Raw genomic sequence first — 24,597 nt, 5'->3', positions numbered from 1 at the left:
AAAGGCAGGGTCACATCTTGGTCCCTATAGCCCAGCGTGCCCAGAGCCTCATGCCCAGTGCAGGGTCTGTGATGCACTGTGTGTTGCCCTCCATGCCCCTGATTCACAACACACGGTGCCCATACATTGTGCATGGTCCACAGGGCTCGGTGCCCCATCCCAGCACCCAGCACACCGTGTCCCTGTCCCTATCCCTGTGCCATCACCTTGGCACTTCCCTCCCAGTTGCAGCGTTGCACTGGGACCAGCAGACAGATTGGAGTGTCAGCTCCCGGCACGTGGTCGCGGGGGAGCCTTGTGTAAATGAATATAGATTGGCCGGAGGCATCCGGGCGCCTCGCTCCATCCAGGGTGTGTTTGCAATAAAGCCAGGCCGTGAGCCGGGCCTAAATTGGATGAAAATTGTCCTTGAATGGAGACAAATAAACCAACAGCAGCGGAGGGGGGAGGACACGAGGCCTGGGGGGGCTGCAGGAGGTTCAACAGGTCCTGAGGATGGAAGGAGGGCGATGCTGCCTGTGTGCATGGTGATAGATGGGAAGTGTCACCTGCTGCCTGCATGGGGGCCTGGCACCTTGTCGCCCACCCCAGGATGAGGGTGCCCTGTCCCCAATGTGAGCCCTGTCCCCAGTGTCCTCCCACCCCTAACGTGTGCCCCCCCAGCTCGTGCTCTTTGTGCCCCAGCACCTCCTGGCATCCTCCCCCCTCCCTGCTGCCCAACCAGGTTCGTTAACATCTGCTGCTAATTGCTGATGAGGCAGCTGAGGGGTTATTAACAGGGCACAGCCCCACATGTTGTGGCTGTGTTGGGCTCAAGGTGAGGTGAGTTGGGGGAGCAGATGATGCTTGGGAGGGGGGGAATGTGGGGACCCCCAAGTTCACCTGCACTCTGTGTTCCTTGGGGGGGTCTTCATGGCACTGCGGCCCCATTGTGAGGAGCAGCGGGGGGTGACAACCCTGAGATGGGGGGATATCATGGGATATCCCCATGAGAGCTTGTTTGGGGGTGGGATTTGTGGCCCCCCCTTGGCTGAGTCACTGCTGGGGCGGCAGTGGGGCCGTCCGTCACCACATGCCAACGTGTGACGAGATGGATGGCTGTGGGCTGCCCCGGATTAATTCTCTGGACAAGCAGCATTTATTAAGGATTCAGAGGATGTCGGGTGGAGAAATCCATCCCAGCCAGGCAGTGATCAAGGAGGGGGGGGGTGGTGGGGGTGCAGGGTCCCACTGCCCCCTGTTATACAGCAGAACCCGCAGCCCCCCACCCCGTGCCCCACTGTCCCCCTGTGCCACCATCCCGGTGCCCACCCCCCCCCCCCCAGGGCTCACCCCCACCCCACGGGGTCGGGGGGGGGCTCATTGCACATTCACCTCATGCCTACCTGAGGCACCCGCTGACAAATAGACATTTAAATCAGACAATTAGCTGGCCTCCACCGCTGACATTTTTAATGTATTAATGTGCATCAACAGCTAATACATATAAAATTCCCCTAATAACAGCACTTGGGTAAAGGGGCTGCTCTGCAGCCCGGCTCTGGCAGTGATGTACGAGTCCAGAGGGACTCCGGCCCCGGAGTTTGCATTAATTACCAGCAAACTGACAAGGCAACGTGACATTCGGGAGCGGAGCCGGATGCCTTCAACCAACCCTTTGCGTGTGTGATGGTGGTGCTTGCACACGCGTGTGTGGATGGATATGCATCCATATATGAGGTGGGGGGTTTGGGGGTGAGGGATCTGTTTGAGGGGGTGTATGGGTGTCTATTGCAGGGGTAATGTGGGTGTATGGGGTGTGTGTGTAGTATAGGGATAGTTCATTCATGTATGTGGGTGTATGTGCAGCATGGGGACACGCGTGTGCACGAGGCTGTGTGCATCATAGGGATAGGTGTGCACAAAGATGGGGTGTGTGGAGCAGCTGTCCCATGCAGGGCAGCCCCCAGCTGGACCCCCCCCAAACGAGGTGATGACAAATGCTTCAATTAAAGGGAAGGCTCCGCCAATCGATGCCTTAAACGCTGCCGCCCGGAGCTGATCAATGCTTCCTATTACACCCAACAGGGGGGTTTACAGCACCCCCTCCCCAATTGGGACCCTCCAGACCCATGGGGGGGCTCCTGTGCTATGGGGGCAGCAAGGCCTGGAGGTGGAGGTGGGGGGGTGCTGCCCACTGCAGTGGGGCTGAGGCCCCTCCTTGCCTCCCAGCCTGATGCTCCAGAGCCAGATTTGACATTTTTAAATCCAGATACTTTAAGAAATCGATCCAGCAGCAAAACACCACCTGCACAACCCCCCCCCCCACCCCGCCCCCCCCAGCACCGCCCCCCCCCCCCATCCACCAGCATCGATCCTATACTGCAGCATGGAGGGGGGGGCACAGCAGCCATGGGTAGCCAGGAAAGGGGTCATCCCCCCCCCCATGTCATCCCCCCTATGCATTCCCATTTCAATGCAATCTCCCCCCTCCAGGTGTAGCTCCCCCCCCCCCCCATCCTCATCCTAATGTAGCCCCCCCCCAGGGCGCAGCTCAGCCAAGCGTGGCCCCACTGGGAGCCGCTGTCAGGGAGGCAGCCAGGCGGGGTGGGCAGCGAGGGGGGGCCGCTGTCAGCCCTGATGGGCAGCTGGGCAGAGGGGGGGTTGTAGCATCTCCCCCTGCCCCATATTAGTGGGATCCCATAGGAGACAGGCTCCCTGCATCCTGCTGAGCCGCAGCATGGGGAGGGGGGGGGGGGTGGAGTTGCCTATGGGAGGGGGCTGAGCTGAGGAGGGGGTCACAAGGAGGGGATCACTGCCCCCCCATCTTCCTTCTAGTCCCCACTCCTGGAGTGGCTGTGTCAACAGAGCAGCCGGCCAGGGCTGTTAATAATGAATGAGACCAAATTGGAGGCCGGCAGCGGCTAAGCCGAGCAAACACAGCGGCGGTGCTGAGGGTGGGGGCTGCGGGGAGTGGGAAGGGGGGGGGGGTGGAAGCTGTTGGGAGAGCACAGCACCGGTAAGGGGTACAGCTCCAGCATTGCCTGCAAGGATGTATTGGGGAGGCATGTGGCTGGAGGGGTTGCTGTGGGGCTGAGGTGGGAGGTTATCATGGGTCTGGGGGCTTTCACTCACAGTTGTGGGGGGGGTCTTTGCATATTAGGGCCCTGTGACCCCACCCCACAGCAGCTTGCAGTGCTCTGCCCTTTGCCTGGTGCTGTCACAGAGGCAAAGTCCGTGTTGGGAGGCGTGGGGGGGGGAAGAGCTGCCTGTGAGTTCTATGGGGCTCTGTGTAGAGGTGGGTTGGGGGTGCTGAGGGGGTCCATGGAGGCATGGGTGGGTGTATGTGGTGCTGGGAGGCTGGGGGGGGGCTGGGTGCATAGATGTGGGTGGGCTTAGGGGATCCTGGATGGGGATCTTGGGTGCAAAATGGCTCTGGGTGGGGTAATGGGGTAATGGGATGCCAAGATGGGTAAAGGGGGGTCCTGGGTGGGGCTATAGGACCTGGGTGGTGGATCAGGATGGGAACAAAATGGCTCTGGATGGCCTTGTGGGATCTCATATGGACATAGGGGGCTTTGGGTGGGCATATGGGGTTCTGAGTGGGTGTGAAGCAGGTCTGAATGAGCACTGAGGGTCCTGGGAAGGCACAAAATAGCTCTGAGTGGGGTTGTGGTGCCTCCAGATGGGCACAGGGGGTCCTGGGTGGAGGGTATGGGACCTGGATGGACATGGCCTAACCCTGTGTGGGCACACAGGACTGGGATCCATATGGGCACAGGGGTTCTGGGGGGTGGGAATGGAGCAATTCTGGGCAGGCTGGTGGGTGCATATGGGACACAGAGGGGTCTGTCAGTGCCCCCCTACCCCCAGCCATGTTCCCTCCCACAGGACACCAGATGCCAGAGCTACACCAGAGCCACACTGTGAGCCAGCCAGCATGGCCAAGAGGCTGCTGGTGGCCTATGGGCTGTGGGCACTGGGGGGACCACTGGGGCTGCATCACCTCTACCTGGGCCGGGACAGCCACGCTCTGCTCTGGATGCTGACACTGGGAGGCTTCGGTGCTGGATGGCTCAGCGACCTCTGGAATCTCCACCGTTGGGTGGCCACAGCCAACAGCACTGGGAGGCAGCACAGGGGGGCTGTACCAGCACTGAGCCCCATACGCCTGGTGGGGCAGGTGGTCGTGGGGATCTATTTTGGATTGATGGCTGCATTGGCGCTGCCCTGGGTACCCCAGCTGCTGGCCCAGCCGCTGGCTGTGGGGCTGGGTGTGCTCCTAACAGCCTCTGTGGGTCAACAGAGCACCAAAGCACACCGCGTCCTTACTGCAGCCTTCCTCACCTCCCTCCTCTTCCAGGCCCAGCTGCTGGCGGTGCTGCCCTCCAGCTTGGCTGCAGGCATGGCTGCACAGCGGCACCGCCGCCATCAGCATCCCATTGAGCCTCCATTGAGGCTCCGAGCCCGACTCTTCCGTCTGGGCATGGCCTATATGGCCTTTGCCATCCCAGTGGGTTATAGCCTGCTGCACAGCACCGCCGGGGTCTTGGGCTGGGTGGGGGCTATCCCCATGAGGTCCTTCCAGAGCCTGGCTTGGCTGCTGGGGCTCAAAGCTGGGACTGGAGGATGCACTGAGCGGCAGCTGTGGGCTTCTCAGGTATGAGATATGGGGAAGAATGGGGTTTGCTTGTCCTTAAGGCCACGGAGGGGTTGCATGGGGTGTACACATGTCAATGGGGCAAAAGCTGGGGGAAATGGGGTTTGGCTGCCCCTTATCCTATAGAGGGTACACATACATATATATATGGGGTATATATGGCTGATTTGGGGGTGTTTGGGTGGGGAAAGCTAGGGGGAATGGGGCTTGCTTGCCCTTAGCCTGTAGAGGGTACACATATATATATATATATGGGGTATATATGGCTGATTTGGGGGTGTTTGGGTGGGAAAAGCAGGGGGGAATGGGGTTTGCTTGCCCTTAGCCTGCAGGGGGTGCACATGTCTGATTGAGGAGCGCTTTGAGCTGCAGGGTGGGGGCTGTTCCTGCACCCCATTGGATCCCTTATTACCCCTCCCAGGTTCTCGGCGTCCCGCCCTGCTCTGGCATTGAGGAGGTTCAGAGGAGCTACAGGGAACTGGTGAAGCTTTGGCACCCCGACCACAACATGCAACGGGCTGAAGAAGCCGAGCAACGCTTCATTGAGCTGCAGGAAGCCTACGAGGTGCTGGGAGGACCCCGAAGGGCAGCAGCAGGAGGAGGCTGAGCCCAGCGTGCAGCAGCATTGATGGGGGGTTGCAATATGGGGGTTTATAACACGAGGTTTCTTTGCATCCTTTGTTTCTTTGCTCGTGCAAGCTGTTGCACGGGGATGGCTGAGACCAATGGATGGGGGCTTGGTTGAGTTGTGCAAATGGCTGCTTGTGCAATGGGCAGCGTGCAAACCAATGCAATGCACAGCATCCCCTGATGACTTCCTATCCATCCCCGGTCCTTCCAGCCCCCAGCAGCCCATCCCGGTCCAAACGGGATCGTTCAGTCGGAACCGGGTCTCGAACCCTCATACATCAGCTCTCAGTCTCCGCCTTTCTCACGCTCGACTATTTCCGGAGAGGATTCGGCTATTTCCGTCACAGGGCGGTGGCTCTCGGCTGTTTCCGTCCACGTTCGGCTCCCTATGCCCCGCCCCTCAGGGCGTGGCCTCGTCAGCTCCGCATCCGATTGGTCGTCGGCAGAGATAAGCCCCGCCCCTCTAACCCCTGTGTTAGAGGACACAGCTCTGCCCTCTCATTGGCCAGCTCCCTTCATCCCTCTCCGGATTGGCTGAAAGCTCAAAGAGGCGGGCCTCACCTCCCCTCCTCCTCTCTCTCATTGGCTGCGCTCTCCGCTAGCAGCGCCACGCTATTGGTTTACGCTCTACATCCTCAAATCCGATTGGCTGACGAGAGGCTGAGGGCTCCGGCCTGGCCGAGGCCTCCGCCCCCCTTCTCCGCTGCATCCGAGGTGAACGGAGGGGCGGGGGGAGCGACGGCGGAACGGCCTGGAGGTGAGAGGGGAGCGGGGGGAGCCGGGCCTGGGTCATACAGCGATGGGGAGGGGGGTGTGGGAGGGGTGGGGGGGGTTGGAGAACGGGGAGAGGAGAGACCCCTGTAGGCCGCAGTGATGGGGGGATGTGGGGAACCGTGCGGTGAGGCCTCGGGGTCTGGGTGGTGTTGTAGGCCCAAAGGGGGTGTAAGGGGGGGTATAAGGGTCTGTGGTGTGCTATGGGGGTCTATGGGGTGGTATGGGGTGCCATGGGTGTCATTGGGGTGCTATGGGGTGCCATGGGGGTCTATGGGGTGTTATGGGGTGTCTGTGGGTGTCTGTGGGGTGGTATAAGGGTCTATGGGGTGCCATGGGTGTCTATGGGTTGGTATAAGGGTCTGTGGTGTGCTATGGGGGGTCTGTGGGGTGCTATGGGGTGTCTATGGGGTGGTATAAGGGTCTGTGGTGTGCTATGGGGTGTCTATGGGGTGCTGTGGGGTGTCTATGGGGTGGTATAAGAGTCTGTGGTGTGCTATGGTGGTCTGTGGTGTGCTATGGGGGTCTGTGGGGTGGTATAAGAGTCTGTGGTGTGCTGTGGGGTGTCTCTGGGGTGCCATGGGGGTCTATGGGGTGGTATAAGCGTCTATGGGGTGTCTGTGGGGTGGTATAAGGGTCTGTGGTGTGCTATGGGGTGCCATGGGGGGTCTGTGGGGTGGTATAAGGGTCTGTGGTGTGCCATGGGGGTCTATGGGGTGCTATGGGGGTCTATGGGGTGCTATAGGGTGATGATAGCGGTTAATGATCTGTGTGCTCTGCCGGCCGTGCACACGTGGGGGCTGTAACTCCACCATCGTCCACGTTGTGCTCAGCTCCTGCTGTTGTGCTGCCTTGGGTTGTTGTGGTGTCACCTGAAGTTCTTTCCAGGCCCATTGTGCTCCTAAGAGCCGTCCCATAAGCTCCATTTCCCCATAGCATTCCATCAAATGAGTATTTAAATGTTTTATGAGGCCCACAGCAGAAGGTTCTGGTTGGATCCGGAATGAAGGAGCTCAGAGGTGACTGCAGGAGGATTTGGAGGTGTTGTGTTATTCTTAATTAAGCAATTAAGATGTGGAGCTGATTTATAATGGTCACACAGCAGCAGGGCATGGGGAGGTGTCGCCTTTTATTTCCTATCACCTTTCTCCTTCCTTCTCTACAAGTTAAGAGCTCAACCCCAATCTAAAGGATGATCGTACTCTTATCTGTGCCATAATCCTTGCTCAGAAAGGCAGCAAATGAAGCCTGAAAGCATTGATGGTGCTCACCATTGCTGGGACAGATGTGTGTTCTGGGTCCTCCAGCATCCAGCTGAGGTTTTTTGGAGCTCTTCAAGCCAAGGTTTCCTGCTGGGCGAGAAGCAGAAAGGGATTCCTATCTTATGGCACAGGTTGTGAAGCATCAGGAAGCCTTCGAACACCGCCATGATTGGGAACTGAATGTGGGAAATGCTCTGGGAGGGGGGACTGACCCTTTATTTTCTGTAGCAGCCACCAGTGAGGGGCTTCAGTGAGTGCAGGAGAGCTGCTGTTAGGGCCTTTATGGGGTCGGGGGGGGCTGCAGGAGCTGGAGGACTGAGCTTTACTTCCTCACACTGATAAGGGAACCCAATGAGGTCAGAGAGATCCACGTTGGAGGAAGAGCTCACACTGAGTGGGGGCTGGAAAGTGAAAGGCAGAGGGGGCTGCAGCCTCAGAGCTTGATTTGGGCTGCTTGTACCCTTAGAACTCCAAGTTTCTCAGCAAAAGCACCTTTGGTAGGATAATAAACCTCCCCCCCGGGTACATTTCTCTATGTTAATCTTTCCCTTTCAACAGGGAGCTCTCAAGTTTGGAAAGTTGACTGAAATACTCTGTCTAGACAGGGCAGGAACGGCCTGGAAAGAGAACACGGCGGGCGGGGTGATCTGAAGTCATTCCTCTCACTCTGTGCTGTCTGTTAAAGCCACGAATGACTTTTCCTTATTTGAAAGTGAGCTGGTTTGTGCTTAGCAAAAATGCACATTCCTGTTGTGGCTCAGGAAAGCCGGCTGAGAACGAGAATGGTTCCATCACTCTGTCTGCAGCACTGGGTTTCTGTGGGTTATTTTGTGCCCCCTCCATCCCATTCAGTGTTTAATTTTAATGCTGAGGGTCGCTTTCTTGCTTGTTTCGTGTCAACTCTTTGCTGTTTCTGTGGACATGTGGATTTGAGCTGCTTGGTCCCACCTTGGGGGTTGCTGATGCTCCCTTCTTATCCAAAAATGCATTAATTTAAAGGCATGGAATTATCAAGGAGGTTTTGGGTACAAACCTGAAGGTACCCGGGTCATTATGTGCTGAGGAATGGAACCTGGGATGCGTTTCAAGTCATTATCCCCATCCTTCCCTGGCTCTTATGTTGAGATTATAGCTCCTCATACTGCAGCATTGCATTCATTGGGCTTCTAAGCCCTATCCTGGGAATGCCCCTACAGATAATCCCGGTTGGGATGGGTGGGAGCTGAGCTGTTTATTCCTTGGAGCAAATGAGCCGTGTGTCCTTCAGTGCATTTACAAGCGTTTGGGTTTCACTGGGAACACATACAACCTCCTGATTCCGTAATGCTTTGCCTTCAGCTTACGTTTGATAGATCACATTGGCAGGTCATGCCTTTTCCTCCTGGCTGCTCCTGCCAGATCCCCATTGTTCTGCATGCCGTGTCCCCGTTGCTCTTTGTTTAACCTGGCACTGTCCCACTCCTGCACCATGGAGCCAGCAGTGTAAGGCAAATCCCTATACAGGATCCAAGTGTGTGCTGTTGGGGTGCTGGCTGCTGACACACCAGGGATCCTCATTGCTCCCCATTTGCTTCATTCATTAGCAAACACTTTATGGTGTCTATAAACCCACCCTGTTGTGGGGCTGAAGTGCCTTGAGCCCTTTGGATCCACACTCAGGCTGTGGGGCTCTCATTGCCTTTATGTTTTACATTGCTTTCTGCTAGCTGTTCCAGAACACCTTTAGCAAAATACGGGTTTCGCTCTTTAAAAACCATCAGCAAGATGAGCTGACAAGCTGAGGGATGTGGGCTACACCTCGGGTTTGCCGGGCAGCAATTTCTGACTTCCTTTCTTTCTTTTTTTCCCCATTGTTATTTAGAACCTGAGACAACTGACACCAGCAGCCGCGTGACAAGGAGCAGCTTTCCCCTGGAAGAAGCCGTGCTGCTCCGTGGGGCTGTCAGCTGAATTCTGACAGCTCCAGACCCTGCTTGCCCTCTCTGCTGTGATTTTGCCATCCCAGACCAAACACCATCCGCTCCCCTCCTCGACTGAAGGCCGTGTGTGAATCGCAGCTGCACCGCTTAAGGGCCACCACTTATTTTTCCACCCCCCCCCCCCCTTCTCCTTCTTGTATAGCTGCACATTAGAACGAACGCACCAAGATGTCTAAAAAGCAAAACCCAAAAGGTAAGATGCACGTGAATGTGCTGTAATCCAATGTCAATAAACAGCACGATTGATTCCCAAAGTTATCAATTAGGAGAGGGGTTAATTGCTTCTGCTGTTCTCCTCTCCAGGCTGCTGGTGAAGCTTTGACAGCTTCTTGTCACCATCTTGGTGACATCGTGTAACCTGTTGGGTTTGGTGACATTTGTAGCAGCGTTTCAGTTGTCCAGCTGGACAGGTCTGATTCACGACTTGCTGCATATATTAATACTGCCCCATTTCCAATGTCAGAAAGCAGCAGAAAAGGAATATTTTTAGTAGCTCAGCAGCACCGGTGCAACACCAGTGCAAGTCCTCCCTTTTCTGCTGTTACACATTAAAGACAAAGCTGTTCTTGCACCAAGCAGCTTAGTTCAGCTACAGCCCTCGTTTGCTGCACGTGAGGCATTAATTCCATAGCGGGGGGAGGGGAAGGGGTTGTGAAGGTTATGGTTGTCTTTTTATTTGCACTGACTACTAATTAATAATTTAAGGTGAGTGCTTTGACAATCCGTGTCCTCTGCCTCGAGAGAAGCGCTTTTGTTCTCAGTTGATTTTTGCTTCTCGCAGCTCTGGCATAGAAATGGTGCCTACCTGAGCAGCACTGCTGTCCTTTGACATCCAGATCCATGCATGGTTCGAAGCAATTAGCAGCACTTATGGAAATGACTGTATAGGGGAATTTTTGGAATTATATTTTAAAATGCTGTATCTGTGCTTTTGGAAGCCCTGGCATAAGCTGTTAGACGAGCATCTGAGCTGCTCAGGAGGGTGTTAGTGAGGTTTGGGAAGTGGGTATGCAATGCAGCCCTTGGGCTCTTCCTTATCTGTATACATTAAGGAGGCCTTGAGAATGTCCCGTGTTAATATGGTGAAGGGGAAATGTCACAGGGAGCCTGCACAGGTGTGGGGTGGGGGGGAAAGTTCTGTTCTAATCCCATCCTTCATTTAACAGTGGAGAAGCTCTGTAGAATCCCAGCTCTGTGTGAGTGATGCTTCCTCAGCCTTTAGAAATGTGCAGACCCTCAGTCCAATGCTGTGCTAAAGCAGGGTGCACAGGAAAGCATTGGGGAGGGCTTGGATCTCTCAGAGGGGACCCCCGCCTCTCTGGGGTTTGAATCTATTTGCAATAACAGCAGTAATGCAGCGTTTCTTGTCTAGACAAAGCCCTGAGTTGCAGCTGCCACCTCCTTGGGCTGCTTCTGCAGCACGGTGACCACACCACAGGGTGTTAAAATAGTTTTTGCAGCAGCTGGTGGAAGTGCTGAGCCTCGGCTTTGAATTGGAGGCAGTGATGGGGTGAGTGCAGCTTGTGAGCCAGATGGACACCCTCATGCATCTTAATATGCTCTGTGTGGAGAGAGGGGCTTGGAGGCATGTGTGGCAGTGGTGTCTGTGCTCCTGGATCATAGGGAAAGTGGGAAGATGCTGGTAAGTCCTGCAGGGACCTTATCTCAGTGTTAATTTCTGCTCCGATTTGGTTATGATTTGGTTTTATGTTCAGTCATGCAGTGGCAAAGAGGAGTCAGGATGTCCCAATATGGGTAGGGCTGTCCTAGGCTGCTGGATTCCTGATGTCCCTGGAAGCAGAATGAATATTTCTTGGGTTGTTTTTGCACACTTTTCATGTAGGAGTGATGGAGTTACAGGAGAAGGAGACTGAAGTGAGCAGGCAGCGTGATGCTGGGCAGGGCAGATTCTTCCTTGCAGTTTTGGTGCCTTTGTTTCTTGCCCCCTCCTTGTTCTGGGAGCTGCAGTTGTGAGCACAGAGGCAATTAAGTCCATGACTCTGGAGTTAATGCATCGCATCCACTGCATGTTTTCATGCAACAGCATCCAAATGACACAGCGTTCCATGCTGCCACGCACAGCCACAGCCCCACGAAGGTGTTTGTTCCCCAGATCCTGAAGGCAGTGGCAGCAGCCAGACGAGGATATGGAGCATTTTAAATTCCATCCATTCTTACAGATCCCCGCCACCACCGGAGACCCGAGCGCCAGCAGCCCTTCTAATGATGCTCGGGAGCACTCCTGGGTGATATCACATGAACACACTGAAGTCTCCCTTGCATAATTTTTGCATGATCAACGTTTTAGCTGCTGGAAGGGCCGTGGCTGGAAGCTGGAGCTGTGTTGGGAGCGAGGTGCTGACAGCTCCAGCACAAACACAGCTGTAGGAAGGGGTAGGATTGAGCGCTGCAGCAGGGAGCTGAGCTTCATCTTCCTTGGCACTTGGGTCCTCGGTGGCTGCTCTGCAATGAGGGTTTTGAGAAAAGATCTCTAATTCTCACTCGGTGATGGGAATCTGAGAGCCATTTACAAGATGAAGGGCCAGAAAGTTGGGAGCTCAAACTTGCGTGAGCTTCACGAACAGGAGACAATCTCACTCATGGGGCTGAAACGAGGAAGGACGGAGCGAGGGAAGAATTTAAGCGTTCATCTGTAGCCTAAATAAGAGCCTGACCTTTCCATCATGTTCACAATTCTGTCACTGCGTTTGGAGGCATCTCTGTTTAAATGCTACATCAATGTCTGGGATCCGCGGAAGTCAATGGTGTGTCTCAAAACTGCGTGTGAGTAATTTGGAGGAGGTGAGGGAAGGGACATGAATCAGCAGCTCGGGGTGTTGGCCCACCAGAATGGGCTGCTGGATGCATTTCCTTCCCCCCAACCCCAAACTTAGACTGCTTGGCCCTTTGGCACATGCAGTGATCCCAGGGCAGGGATAGCAGGGAGTGAATCTGTTGCTGGGGGCTGGCTCAGCTTTGCTCTCAGCAGCTAATTGCCCTCTGTTTGGTAGAGTTACCCACCAGAGCCGACCATGCTCTCCGGATGTCTTCCTGCACTTGAATGTTCTGACATGATTTTCCCATCTCCTTTGTCTTCACAGATCCATCCGGGTTCATTTTCGATGTGCAGTCCAACACCGTGATGGCCCAGGGAGGAACCTTTGAAAACATGAAGGAGAAGGTAAGTGCATCTCGTGGGACTTCAGCTTGCCGTGTTAGTACTGCGTCTTTATCTGCTGTCAGAGGTTAAATATGTTTCTGTCTGAGAGCTAACTGTGCTTCTTTTGAAAGCAGAATTTTATTCAGGCTAAATCATCCTGGCACATGAAAGTTTGATATGGAAGGTGCTGGGTGAGGTGCTCAGACTGCTTACAGAGGGCTGCAGTGTGAGGTAGAGCAAATGCTTCACCTGTCAACCTCTTCTCTTCCCTCCAGATCAACGCAGTGCGTGCCATAGTCCCAAACAGGAGCAACAATGAGATTGTCCTCGTGCTCCAGCATTTTGACAACTGCGTGGACAAAACAGTGCAAGCGTTTATGGAAGGTAACTGCAGTGGGCTTATGGGTTCTGTCATAGAGTCATAGAATTGTAGAATGGCCTGGGTTGAAAAGGACCTCAAAGAGTTCCAACCCCCTGCTATGTGTAGGGTCACCAACCAGCAGCCCAGGCTGCCCAGAGCCACATCCAGCCTAGCCTTGAATGCCTGCAGGGATGGGGCATCCACAGCCTCCTTGGGCAACCTGTTCCAGTGCATCACCACCCTCTGGGTGAAAAACTTCCAGTTCCCTCTACCTTTCCTCCTAGAAGAGATGCTCAGCCCTCCGATCATCTTAGTGGCCCTCCCCTAGTCACTCACACATGCTGTGTCTGTGGGCCTTCAGGAACTCCTGCAGAAGACTCAGAGTGCATCACATACCCTACATGGCAAGGAGCTTGTGGAGCTTCTCAGCTCATCCCCACATACCCTCCACAGCTCATAGATGATTCTCTTCCAACTCTTTGTTAGTGTTTGTCCAGCTAGAGGTCAAGGCAGAGATAAGCACTTGATAACTCTTTAGGTAATGGGGGTTAGGTACACAATTACAGAAACTCTCACTGGTGTGTACAAAGCAGGGAACGTCTTTGGCTTCAGTTTTTCTGCTGTTTGTACTTTGAAACCCAGATGGGATTTGAAGTACTTTGTAATGCTGAATGGATTTCCTGACCTCAGAGATTGTGGCTCTTGCTGTTGTCTTGCGTGTGTGTCACCTTCGCTGCTCATCACTGCTTTTTTGTTTCAGGTAACGCCAGTGAAGTATTGAAGGAATGGACTGTCACAGGCAAAAAAAAGGTAACGCTTCTAAATACACCTTGCAAATACAGTTACCTCTTTTTTTTCCTATTGTTTCTCTGAGGATCAGGGAGAGCATAAATTGAGACTGCCTGCCATTCTCTGTGTTCCTGGTAATTTTGATGAGATAAGAAGCCAAAGAGCAAACATGTTCTGCACCATTCAGTGCATGCACACTGCTGGTAGCAGAGTAGACTGCCAGAGATGATTGCTGTGTTATCAGGTACCTCGCTGCTAAGGGCAGGGATTTGCATGGGACCTTCGTTGCAAGCAGAAAACATCACGTCTGAGCTTGGTTTCGTTGTCAGACACGTTGTGTGGGGCTGAATAAAAGCTTCTAGACTTACAGCCCTTGCGATAGCTTTTGTTTTGCTGACCCTCTGCAGGACCCCTAATCCACACACCCAGCCCTACGCTGAAGTAAATCTTTCTTGGGTCCGTTTGCTGCAGCAGAGCTCCGTAATTCACTGCTCAGATGGTCGTGCCGTTCCATTTTTCATCGTAACCTTTGGAGCTGAACAGTTGCATTTAATGCTGAGCTCTGTGGAAATATTTCTGTGTCATGAAGGCTTCCCTGCCCAGCTCTGCACTCAGACCTCTATGAAACGGTTAAAGGAAGATCTGCAAAGTTTCAGAACTTGATATTATAATGTCCAAATCCACCAGGACAGGAAGAAAATCATAATTATTCAAAAGGACTCCTTTGAATACTTAAAAAGCACCGGAATGAAATAGAGAGGGGAGAAATGTGACCGAAGAGCCGTGTGCTGGGGATCGAGGGAATTGCTGTCAGAGCGAGGTCTAGGGCAGCACCCCAAGGGGAACAGGGCAGCCCCACAGCCCCACTGCTTCCCACAGCCCCCATCCCATGCCCTGGGCCAACGTTAGAGGGGATAATGAGTTTGCTGGTCATTAATGCCTCTATATCTGTCCTCATTGTTGAATGAATCCCTCCTGCTGTTAACAGGATCAACAACGGGGGCTGGTTGAAAAGGCATTTAATTCAGCTACTTTCAGGCGGTAAGCACGAGCTTAATTTTCCCTTCAGGAATTAAAGCTTAACGTTTTTATTTCTATTTCTTTCTTTCTCTCTCTCTCTCTCTGTGGTGTGGATGCCTAATCCTCAGAACAAGAAGAAGAAAACCAAACCGAAACCGCAAGCCGAAGCGAGCCCTGGCCCCGCAGACCCCAGGAAATTGGTGTCCACTGAAGAGGAGCAGTCAGCAAACTCAGAGAAGGGGGGAATTAACGGTTTCCATATCAACGGCTGTGCCCACGACACGGAGTCGGTGGACTCGCTCAGCGAAGGGCTGGATGCGCTTTCAATTGATGCCAGAGAGCTGGAGGATTGCGAGTCCGCCGTGCCAGACATGCCTGAGAGAACAGGTTAGTCCCCAGAAGAAGTGGCAGGAGGCGCCCGCCGTGTGTTTAAAAAGCAGAGGAGCTGCCTCTCGCCTTTTGTGTCCCTCCTTTGACTGGGGTCAGCTTTGAGAGCTGATTTGTTTGTACGGTCCTCCAGGAAAGGGCAGCTCACCCCGAGCTTTGATTTCTGCTTGCGGTCCTAAAGGGCTGGCGAGCGTTCTGCCGTCCTCTTTGTGTGTGTATCCCCTTCACACCAATGTGCTTTGCTCCGGCAGTGCCTCAACTAGAGAATGGAATAGCAGACCTCGACACCAAATCTCTCACCGTGCACCCTGCCCAGAGCCCTTCGTCTCTCAGACAGCGTCCTGATCAGCACGGCGTGAGCAGGCCCGGCTCCAGACCCACAGCCCCCACCTCCCTGCCTGCTGCACGCCTGGATAACGTCCCCTTCTCACCTGCAAACAAGAAGCTGGGTAAGGACCCCGGGTCTGCGCCTTCCCCAGTGTCACAGCAGGTTGCCAGCAGCCAAATTCTCACCACCTCATTGTCTGCGTCGCTGATGGACAACACTGAGGCAGGCTGGACGTTGATTTTAATACAAGCTAACACACTTCTTATTATCTGGCCTCTAACTTGCACTCTGCTCCTCCTCTTTCCCCGTGCACAGCAGGAATCTTGACAGCAGTTTAGATGTAGTGCCTGGAGCAGCAAACCCATATGTGTGAGAAGGCAGGGTGGGAGGCAGCCTCGCTGCATACGCTTAGCCCATTCTTCTCTGCTCCCTCGCAGAGCCTTTGGGTTCTTTCTCATCTGTTGTGAGAATGTGTCAAGAGGACAGTAGTTGGGACCAGCCCTGTTACAAGAAGTGACAGCCTCCTGTTACCCGTGGTTTTTTTTTTTCCTCTTTTATGTGCTTTCTCTTGCAATAACACGAGGGGACAGGAGGACCTGAGACAGTGGTCGTGAATGTGGTTATCATGCTTAGCTCAGTGAGGTAAGGCGGTGGATCTGCCCCTAACCCAAAGCAACTCAGGTGCATTTGGTTACTGTTGTGTATTTGAAAGTGTAGAGGGGTGTCCCTGCCCATGGAATGAAATCTTTCAAGCTCTGGGAAAGGTTTTCCTCAGTGGAAAACCTGCACAACTTCTACTGAACCGAGAACCTCTGTAATGGGGGAGGGAAAGGAGGTATTAAAACCAAGCAGGGCACAGTTTAAGAGTAAGAGGGAAAGCGTTCTCCTGATTTCCCCTGCTGGGAGGATTTAGCAGTGTGATTGACATGGCTGTTTAAGTTCTCTCTGTCTCTTGGTAGGTTCTAATATTGAAAAATCAGTGAAGGATCTCCAGCGCTGCACCGTCTCACTGGCTCGGTACCGGGTCGTGGTGAAAGAGGAAATGGATGCTTCCATTAAGAAGATGAAGCAGGTATTTGCTGAGCTGCAGAGTAGGTAAGTAAAATGTAGGAACGGATCCAGATGTGTTGAGGATTAAGATCGATGAATTCAGAATAAAACTTCAGCTCTCCAGTCAGGCTAATGACATGCTTGTGCTTGCCCTGCTGGCCGAGCACTGTTTGTCAGCGCTTGAGAGCTCAGCGTGTCGTCAAGAATTAAGCCCAAGTCTGAAGGCCTGTGCTGTGCAATTTGTAGAAGGCGTTTTGCAGGCTGCTGTGCAATGCCTGCGTTGGAGCTCGCTGCCCATGCATGCAGCATGAGCTCTGTGCCCCACTCAGGGCTTCGTTGTCCATCCAGCTCTTTGGCAAACTTAGTTTCTGTGTCTGTATAAGGCAGTTAACGTGGCCTTCATTAAGTCCTGTTGAGCACAGAGGGTGGGAGGATCTGGCTGGGTAACGTGCTGCTGTGCTGGAAGCAGAGGGTGCAGCAGTCTGTGTCTCTTCAAAACAAACATTTGTGTTTGAAATCTGCAAACTCAAGTTGCATACAATGTGGAAGAGCAGGCTCCTTCTGAAGGTACACACACAGCACAGATCATCCTGCAGGGCGTCCCTTCTCTGTTTTTAAGCCAGGCTCTTAATACAGAGCACAGTGTTCCCTCCAGGTGCACTCAGGTCTTTTTAATTACCATTTTCATTGCTCTGGGTAAGCACCTCAGGGTGACATTCCCAAAATCCTGGCACCAGATGCAACCTAAATTTACAGATTGAATCTGTTAGTGAGAAATTGTTCCTCTTGGTTATACAAACATGAGTGCATTTGATAAAGAAGTGTAAGAAACTGCACAGAGGGTTCAAATCGTGCCATCATTCGAGTAGGATCACTTCCCTGCTGGTCTTGTCATATCCAGACTTGCTGAAGGTGCACTCAATCCCACTGCCCAGCTCTCTGGTGACATTAAGGAGCTCTGGTTCCAGCACTGACCCCCAAGGGGCACCACTCATCACTGGTCTCCATTTGGACACTGAGCCATCGACCACCACACCCTGGGTACAATGTTGTATCCAGCTGAGCACTCTGCCCATCAAATCTGTATCTTTCCAGTTTGGAGAGAAGAATTTTATGGCGGACTGTGTCAAAGTCCAGATAGATGACATCAGTGGCTCATCCCTTGTCTGCTGACTCAGTTACACTGTCATTTTTACGATCAGGCAGGACCTGCCCTTGGTGAAGCTGTGCTACTCATCCCATATCACCTCCCTCTCTTCCATATGCTTTAGCATTGCTTCCAGGAGCATCTCCCCCATCATCTCCCCCAACTCAGGGGTGAGGCTGACAATTCAATGGTTCCCTGCCTCATCCCTCCCACCCTTCCTAAAACCAGGTGTGACATTGCTTTTCTTCCAGTCACCAGGGACTTTATCTCACCGAGGGTGACTCGGTGACTGCGTCAGCCAACTCCCTCAGTTCCGTTTGCCAGAAGTGAGTAATATTTGACAGGTAACTCAAACGCTGATATCACACCAAAGAATTAAAGCAGATATTTGGCAGGCTTGCAGATCCGTGTCAGAAGTGATCTACATCTGCAGACTGCGTGGCCTCCGAGGCAGGAGTGCATAGTGGCAGTGATGCGGAGCTGGATGTGCTCCAAAGCCTTTTAGCAAATCTTGTTGATCCATGCGAGGTTTTCTCTTTGTGTGCCTGCTTGGGTTGAACTTTGCCACCAGGAAGTGTTCTCCTGAAGTGGAATGCTGGCCTGCATTTAAGTTCAGCATGCTAAAAGTAGTGACAGGAGGTGTTTCTGGCTGACTTTTGACCTTAGAGGAGACCAGACCCACATGGTTGGGGGTGTCTGTTTGCCCTCAGCTGCATTGTTATTCCTTTTTATGCTCGTGACCTCCGTGGCACAGAGCTCCCAGCTCTCCTCTCTTGTGCTTCTATAGTGGGAAGGATTTACCCCACCAATAGCTGAGAGTTCTGGAGGGGATTTACCCCTCGGTAGCTGAGAGATGTGCAGTCCTATCTCAATTAGTTTGTGTATTACATTGTGCTTCATTAGAGGTTCTGTCTACTGAGTGGCAACTGATGCTGCTTCAGTATCACCTCTGTTTTCAGTAGGGTTGATTGTTTTTTGTCGACCTCCCGGCGCATTTATAGCACCTGTAAAATCCCGTCCTTGGGATGGAAAATGTCACTGCTCTGGGTCTGTGTGAGCCCTGCTTTGCCCTTTGCCTTGCCTTTATCAGCTCCACGCTGCTCACGTCACGTTCCCAAAGGTGAAAGAGCCACGTGTGGCCCTGGGCACAGGAGGATGTGTGGATCCGCCTGGCGTGGGGCCACCGGAGCCTCCCTTGGCAAATGCCATGCTCTGTTGGCCACAGCTCTGCAGAGTGCAGCCTGCTTTCCTCTTCCCAAAAACGCCAGCGTTGAGCTGAAACAGAAACTGTACCATCACATTTTCTTTTCTTCCCCCAGCTCCCTTTGCGACCCAGCGAATAATTAGTGTATTTTTAAAGCCTATGACACAAGACAGGACCCAACAGCTAAATCCTCTTGCTGAATCATAGCTCCAACTGGCTTTCTACCAAAGGAAAACCTGATTTAAAGGCAGGTTTGTTCATCTGAAGCAGGGCATTATGAGTAGCAAAGTGCAGACGGTTTTCGCTTGTGTGTCACAGATGTGCTTCAGTTGTCCTTTGAACCAGCAAGGCTTCTGCAGGTTTGGACCTTCATCTTCTCTCTCTTGGCAGCTGGCTGGTGTGGGCATGGAGGTGAGGGTGAGGGGCCTCTAATGCTGCACCATCATCTCCCAAATCCATCCTGAACGTAGGCGTTGGATTCCTGCTCTGTAGGACTTGGAGGCTGTTGGGTAACCTGAATGAGGGAGTCCCGACAGCCCTGAATTCCAAGCGTGTTCTTGTGTCTGTGCTGCAAAAAGCACCCTGAGCCTTTGTGGGGTGCAGAGGGTTCAGTGTCAATACTTCTATGGGCACGGGGCTGCATTAAGCTTTGTCACTGCTGCACTGTGGGGCTTAGAGGTGGCTGCTGCCCTGCAGGCAGCCCTCGGGACTGCTGCACAGAGCCTGACCTCTAAGCTGGGATCTTGCTCATGCATACAGCATCTTGTAGGGGCCAGTTGGCTGCAGGTGTCTCTCCTGCCAGCAGCTCACTACCAAGCATTCAGTGTCATTTCAATCCTCATCAGGTCTCGGTTCACCTCCTTCCCCTTTTTCTCCCTCCCAAAGCGTGCTTTCTCCAAGCTCAGTCTCTCAGATTGATGTGGTTTTGTCCCAGCACAGAGCAGGCCAGGACTGAGCGCGTTCCTGAGCAGATCTGGCAGCTGGAGGGCGGTCTGCTCAGCTATTCCCTTGCATGGGAGACTGCTGGGGTCTGATCGAGCTGCTCCTCACGCCAACATCAGGCACAGCAACATGACCTCTGTTCCTCAGCCAGCCCAACTGTAAAATTGGGTAAAGGACTCCAGCTGAGCTCCGCTGAGTAAATTAAATGACAAAGGGACTCGGGCTGTAATCTTTTGTCAAGGTTGCTGTGGGTTTGCTTGCAGGAGAAAGCCCCAAACAGCCCATATAAAGCTCATATAAAGCGGGCGTTGCTCCTGTCAGAGCCAGGGGTGTGTGTGTGTGTGTTCAGGGAGGAGCTGATAGGAGATAGATGCAGCACAGCTGGGCTCGAGTTCATCAAGGCAGTGCTGTATCCGCACTGGGATCCTGCCTGATAAGCTCCTTATAGAATGGATGGGCATCTCTGGGGTGGGCATCTCCCCACACCTCTGAGCCACGCAGGAGATACAGCTGGAAGGAAGGTGAAGCCTTATTAGCGTCCTTCTGACACACGTAGTTGTATTTGTACGACTGGGCTGCGACTGCCTGACCTGGCTCAGGCCCCTGCTGTGCTACGAGCTGAAACAATCCCTGCCCTAAAAAAGGCAGATGGACAGAGAGCGATAAATCAACAGAAGCTGCCAAATGTCAAAGCTGCTGTTCAGAGGGAGTTGTTCAAATTGATCCTGCCTCAGTCCTCCCTGACACGCAGAGGAGTGGGAGCAGTTGGAGTTTGCCTTTCAGTCACCCTATGGTTTGTGAGAAGAAATATCTCTCCCTGTTTTCAAGCAGGCTGTTCTCACTGCAAAGCCCATGGCCTGAGTTGGAGGACTGATATTACACTCGGTATAGCTGTGTCTACATGGCAAGCATTGCAAAGCTAATGGGCAAAAGGAAATCTGGGCTTTTATATTAGGAAAACAGAAATGAAGCCTGTTGATAGGCAGGATGCTGAATGCACTCAAGCTGCTGCAAGGGCAGGGCAGTGTTTTCTCTCCTGCCATTGCAACCTGAGTCTTGGTGGGTGCTGGTACAGCTCTGCTTGCATGGAGGATGCAGCCACAATGCCTGGGGGAATTGTGGTCTCATGGCAACAGCCGTGCTCCGAGCCTGCTGAGCCTCCTGTGCTGCACCTTGGGTGCTCTCAGGTGGCTGAAAACTAAGAGTGAAGCATTGCAATCAGGTGGCTTCACCGTGTCACTCCTGAGAGGCTGCTGCCCACTGCCAACACCCTGCTCTGGTGCTGCAGGTCTTGCTTATGGCTCGAACATTGCACCATGGCTTTCCTCTGCAATAAAACCCAGAGCAGTGCAGCTGCAGCTCTGACTTGATCAGAGCACGGTGACCACACACCCAGTGGGTTTGTAGGAATGCAGTGCGGTGCTGACTGAACCGTGGTGCCAGCAGAACTCAGAACCAAGGCTCCTGCTGCCCTCTGTTGGTCTCTGCTCCTGCCTGGCCAACCCAGAACCCCACTGTGCTTCTGTTGTGGGATCCCATGGTCCCTGATGGTGTTAAATCCTTTCTCTGTGTTCTTCCCCAGCCTCATGGATCGCGAGGTGGCGTTGCTGGCTGAGATGGACAAAGTGAAGGCAGAAGCAAGTAAGGCTCCCTCCTCCCACTGAACACCCAGCCTGTAGATCTGCAGGTGGTGCTGTGTTCTAGAGACAGCCCCATTGGAAGCAGATTTTTCTCCCTTATTTCCTTTTTCACTCTGTGTAGAGCACGGTGTATTTGGGAACAGACAAAACCTGCCCTGTACTGTATACCTAATGTATTTTGTGACTGGGTTTTGCTGTTTGAGGCCTTTATTCTATACCTACGTAAGAGGGTGGGATGAGCTGGCAGGAGGGTGATGCTGGGGCTGCTGTGCAGCTGGCACAGCACTGACATGATGGGAATCCTGCTGCTTACCAATGAGGAGCCGGGCTGGGGCTGCTCCAGCCTTAGAGCTGCTCTCTGTTCCACAGTGGAGATCCTGATGAGCCGACAGAAGAAGGCAGAGGCCCTGAAGAAGATGACTGAGGTGGCGGTGCGGATGTCAGAGGAGCAGCTGGTTGAGCTCCGAGCTGATATAAAGGTGAGTTTATTGCTCCTGCCTCATCTCACCCAAACACTCTGCATGTGTTTGTAACCGTCTGGGTTTCCTGTGCTTCTGAACGTGCTTTGCTGCCGTGTCCTTTCCAAATTCACCTCTGCTGCTCTCTGCAGCCGTGCAGAAGGGCAAAGATTCATCCTGAATCTTAACTTTGAATACTTGGGCTGTAAAATACCAATGAATGATCATCCAAGCATTAACCCCTCGGTGCCTGCGCTCCAACCTTTGACCATTGAGCGTTGGCACTGAGCTGGGTATGTGGCAAAGCCACATCTTTGTCCTCAGCACGGTGCTGAGAGCCTCCCATGGTGCAGGCTGACCTCTGCCTTTCCACCCAGCTCACAGAGCCTGCCTGCTGCGTAGAAGCTGCTTTTATATTCCATAAAACGCTTTTATATGCCAGAAACCACCTCTGCTCTCTGGCACGCCGGCTCCTGCTGCAAGAGGTCAGCACAAAGTTGTGCAGAGGATCAATTAAGCTCCAGCTTGAGAATCCACAGCTCAGGGCAGTGCCCAGCCCTGAGCAGGATTGGTGCTGCTGAGGAATTCTGCTTCTTGTCCACATCCTGAGCAGCTCTGGAGCCAGCGTGGGGCTGAAACAACCCAAGGGAAGCTGGTGGAAATCATGCAGAAACCTCTTCCTAAGTCCTCAAGGCCTTGCAGCCATCTGCCTTCCCAGCCAAGGCTTTTCTTTCTGGCTGCACCCACCTCGGATATCTGTTACTGGCCCCAAGATGGAGACTTCTATCTCCATTCCTGGGCTCTAATTGGGGTGCAGGGATTGGGATGAACTCGCATCCGTTCTCTTTTCCACGCAGCACTTTGTAAGCGAGCGCAAGTACGATGAGGAGCTGGGCAGAGTGGCACGGTTTACGTGTGACCTCGATGCATTGAAGAAGAGCATTGCTGCCTTTGGGCAAGGTGAGCAGGGAGGGCCGGGCATCACCTGAGCACCCTGCATTGCCCCCCAAAGGGGAGAGCAGCGGGCTGGAAGGGGGGGCTGTGCTGGGTGCTTTGCTTCCCCTGAGCAATGGGGGGAGGATTGGGCTGTGGGGTGCCCATTCTTTGGCCATGGGGGTTGTTCTCCTTCCTCCTCTGGTCCCAAACTCTTGCCCAGTCCACAAAAGCAAAGGGAAACCTCACCAGGAAAAGCTCTGCTATCCCTTCAGCTCCATCCCAAAACCCCAATGTAGGTTGTAGGGTGAGCAGTGAGCTCCCACACACACAACACCCATTTTGGGCTCTTTCTTTTCCAGTTTCCCACCCAAAGAACAGCTACTCCACCCGCTCCCGCTGCAGCTCCATCACAGTCGGATCCCCAAGCAGCCCCAGCATCGCCTCCACTCCTTCCAGCCCCGCCTGTGCCTCTGCCATCAGCCTTACCACAGCCAGCAAGAAGCCCCCACCCTCCATGGAGGTGGCCGTGGAGGGAGCAGGCAGCCACCCCCCCCAGCCCCACCGAGAGGTAAGTGTGTGTGTGTGTGTGCCCTGCAACCAGGAGGGCTGGCACAGCCCTGCTTCACAGGCTCTGCTTGTTGAGGGGGGGGCTGTTTTGTCCTCCCACCTTTAGGGAGGTGTGATATCATCTGGCATCGTGGGGTCTTTGCTTTCCAAGTTCTCGGGGAAGCAGGAGAGGTCTGAGGGCTCACAGCCTCTGGGTTCTGATGTACACAAAGCGCATCATCTCAGTGCTGTGTCAGTGGGTGGCTGCAACCCTCAACGTGGGATCTGTCCCCCCCTTCCCCTTCTTCTCTCTTCCAGGCTGCCCCAGGGAACAGGCGATCGGGACCACCGGGCTCCCGGTCCCAATCCCACCCCGCTCCCCCCCCAGCCAGGCGGCCCGGTGGCCCCCGGCACCGCAGCGGAGCGGGTCCGGCTGTTGGCCGGCACCAGAACAACCCAGGCAGCCCCCACCAGATGCAACCACCAGAACCGGGACCTGCAGCCGGAGCTGCGGCCACGCAAAGCAAAGGGCTCCCGCAACGCAAGCCCCGCTCCAGCCGCCAGGAGGGAATTAACTCCTGAGGTTAATCCACTTCTACCCTGTGGGGGACGAGACTGTAGGAAGCTCCGAGCTAGAGAGATATTAACAAAGGAAAGTTTACACTTCTCAGTTCTTGTGCCATTATTACTTTTGGTTTTCCTTCCTTCTCTTTCTCTCACGTCTACTTTGTGTTCTTCGCATCTCCTGCACCTCCACCCCGGGCTCAGGGCCCCTTTTGCTGCTGTCACTGTTGCCTTTTTCTTTCCCCTCTAGAGAATCCCCGTGGCTCTGGTGTCACTGTAGGCAGGGATGGGGGACCCCAAACGCAGCCCCCGGCCTCTTTGTCCCCACTCTGCCCTGACCCCTAAAGGAGCAACCCCAGGACAGCCCAGCCCTCGTGCTGGCAACGAGGAATAGTGCTGCAAAATGGGAGCAGGGGGCGATTTGGGGGGAGGCAGGAGGGGTTTGTAAGGGCTGAACCCCCCAGCGTTGTGCCAGCAGGACCCTGAGCGCACACACACACACACACACTCTGGTTTGATGTTGAGGGGAAAACTCTTTTTGTTTCATTCACTTCCCTTTCTTATCCGGACCCCCCCCACCACCCTAAATTAAACAGAGCAATACCAATTAGCAGAGCTAATCCCAGCTGCTACCCAGCGGCGGTGGCCGTTACTTAGCATTGTCCAAATAAAAGGCGATGTTTGTGTTCATTAGTACCGTCCGTTAATTAAGGCTCTCTGCTCCTTACTGCCCCCAGCATTGTGGGGTGTAGGGGGAGAAGGGAGACTAAGAGGGCAGGGGGGG

General features: G+C 53.8%; 2 protein-coding genes across 5 annotated transcripts; both read left to right on the top strand.

The window, feature by feature from the left end:
* The first annotated feature begins 2,953 nt into the window (after positions 1–2,953).
* DNAJC22 (DnaJ heat shock protein family (Hsp40) member C22) lies at positions 2,954–5,313 on the top strand. Of its 3 annotated transcripts, none has more exons than XM_032441108.2 (3): positions 2,954–2,998; positions 3,871–4,639; positions 5,061–5,313. In XM_032441108.2, the coding sequence occupies exons 2-3, from the start codon at positions 3,920–3,922 to the stop codon at positions 5,244–5,246; spliced, it is 906 nt and encodes a 301-aa protein (XP_032296999.1). In that variant the 5' UTR covers positions 2,954–2,998; positions 3,871–3,919; the 3' UTR covers positions 5,247–5,313. The 3 variants fall into 3 exon arrangements, with proteins under 3 accessions (XP_032296999.1, XP_015742457.1, XP_015742458.1); XM_015886971.3 differs by lacking the exon at positions 2,954–2,998 and adding an exon at positions 3,199–3,277; XM_015886972.3 differs by lacking the exon at positions 2,954–2,998 and adding an exon at positions 3,202–3,250.
* Positions 5,314–5,971: 658 nt separating this feature from the next.
* Positions 5,972–24,506, top strand: SPATS2 (spermatogenesis associated serine rich 2). 2 transcript variants are annotated; one of them, XM_015886967.2, is made up of 13 exons: positions 5,972–6,026; positions 9,164–9,474; positions 12,383–12,462; positions 12,717–12,825; positions 13,563–13,612; positions 14,740–14,998; positions 15,250–15,447; positions 16,286–16,421; positions 21,252–21,310; positions 21,679–21,788; positions 22,625–22,727; positions 23,063–23,271; positions 23,568–24,506. In XM_015886967.2, exons 2-13 carry the CDS (start codon positions 9,450–9,452, stop codon positions 23,829–23,831), a joined length of 1,602 nt encoding a protein of 533 aa, XP_015742453.2. In that variant the 5' UTR covers positions 5,972–6,026; positions 9,164–9,449; the 3' UTR covers positions 23,832–24,506. The 2 variants fall into 2 exon arrangements, with proteins under 2 accessions (XP_015742453.2, XP_085390401.1); XM_085534275.1 differs by lacking the exons at positions 5,972–6,026; positions 9,164–9,474 and adding an exon at positions 10,653–10,791.
* Positions 24,507–24,597: the final 91 nt, after the last annotated feature.

The sequence above is a fragment of the Coturnix japonica genome, unplaced genomic scaffold (genome assembly GCF_054131305.1).
Source record: "Coturnix japonica strain WE unplaced genomic scaffold, WE-NBRP24 Scf080, whole genome shotgun sequence".
In the NCBI taxonomy this organism is placed as follows: Eukaryota; Metazoa; Chordata; class Aves; order Galliformes; family Phasianidae; genus Coturnix; species Coturnix japonica.
Note: the sequence above shows the minus strand (reverse complement) of the source record. Positions and strands in the feature narration are given on the sequence as shown.

Coding starts and splice junctions, on each gene's coding strand:
- SPATS2 (XM_015886967.2), top strand. CDS start 9,450: ATGTCTAAAAAGCAAAACCCAAAAG. Junction 9,475..12,382: donor TAAAAAGCAAAACCCAAAAG/GTAAGATGCACG, acceptor TTGTCTTCACAG/ATCCATCCGGGTTCATTTTC. Junction 16,422..21,251: donor TTTGCTGAGCTGCAGAGTAG/GTAAGTAAAATG, acceptor GTTCTTCCCCAG/CCTCATGGATCGCGAGGTGG.
- DNAJC22 (XM_032441108.2), top strand. CDS start 3,920: ATGGCCAAGAGGCTGCTGGTGGCCTATGGGCTGTGGGCACTGGGGGGA. Junction 4,640..5,060: donor GGCAGCTGTGGGCTTCTCAG/GTATGAGATATG, acceptor TACCCCTCCCAG/GTTCTCGGCGTCCCGCCCTG.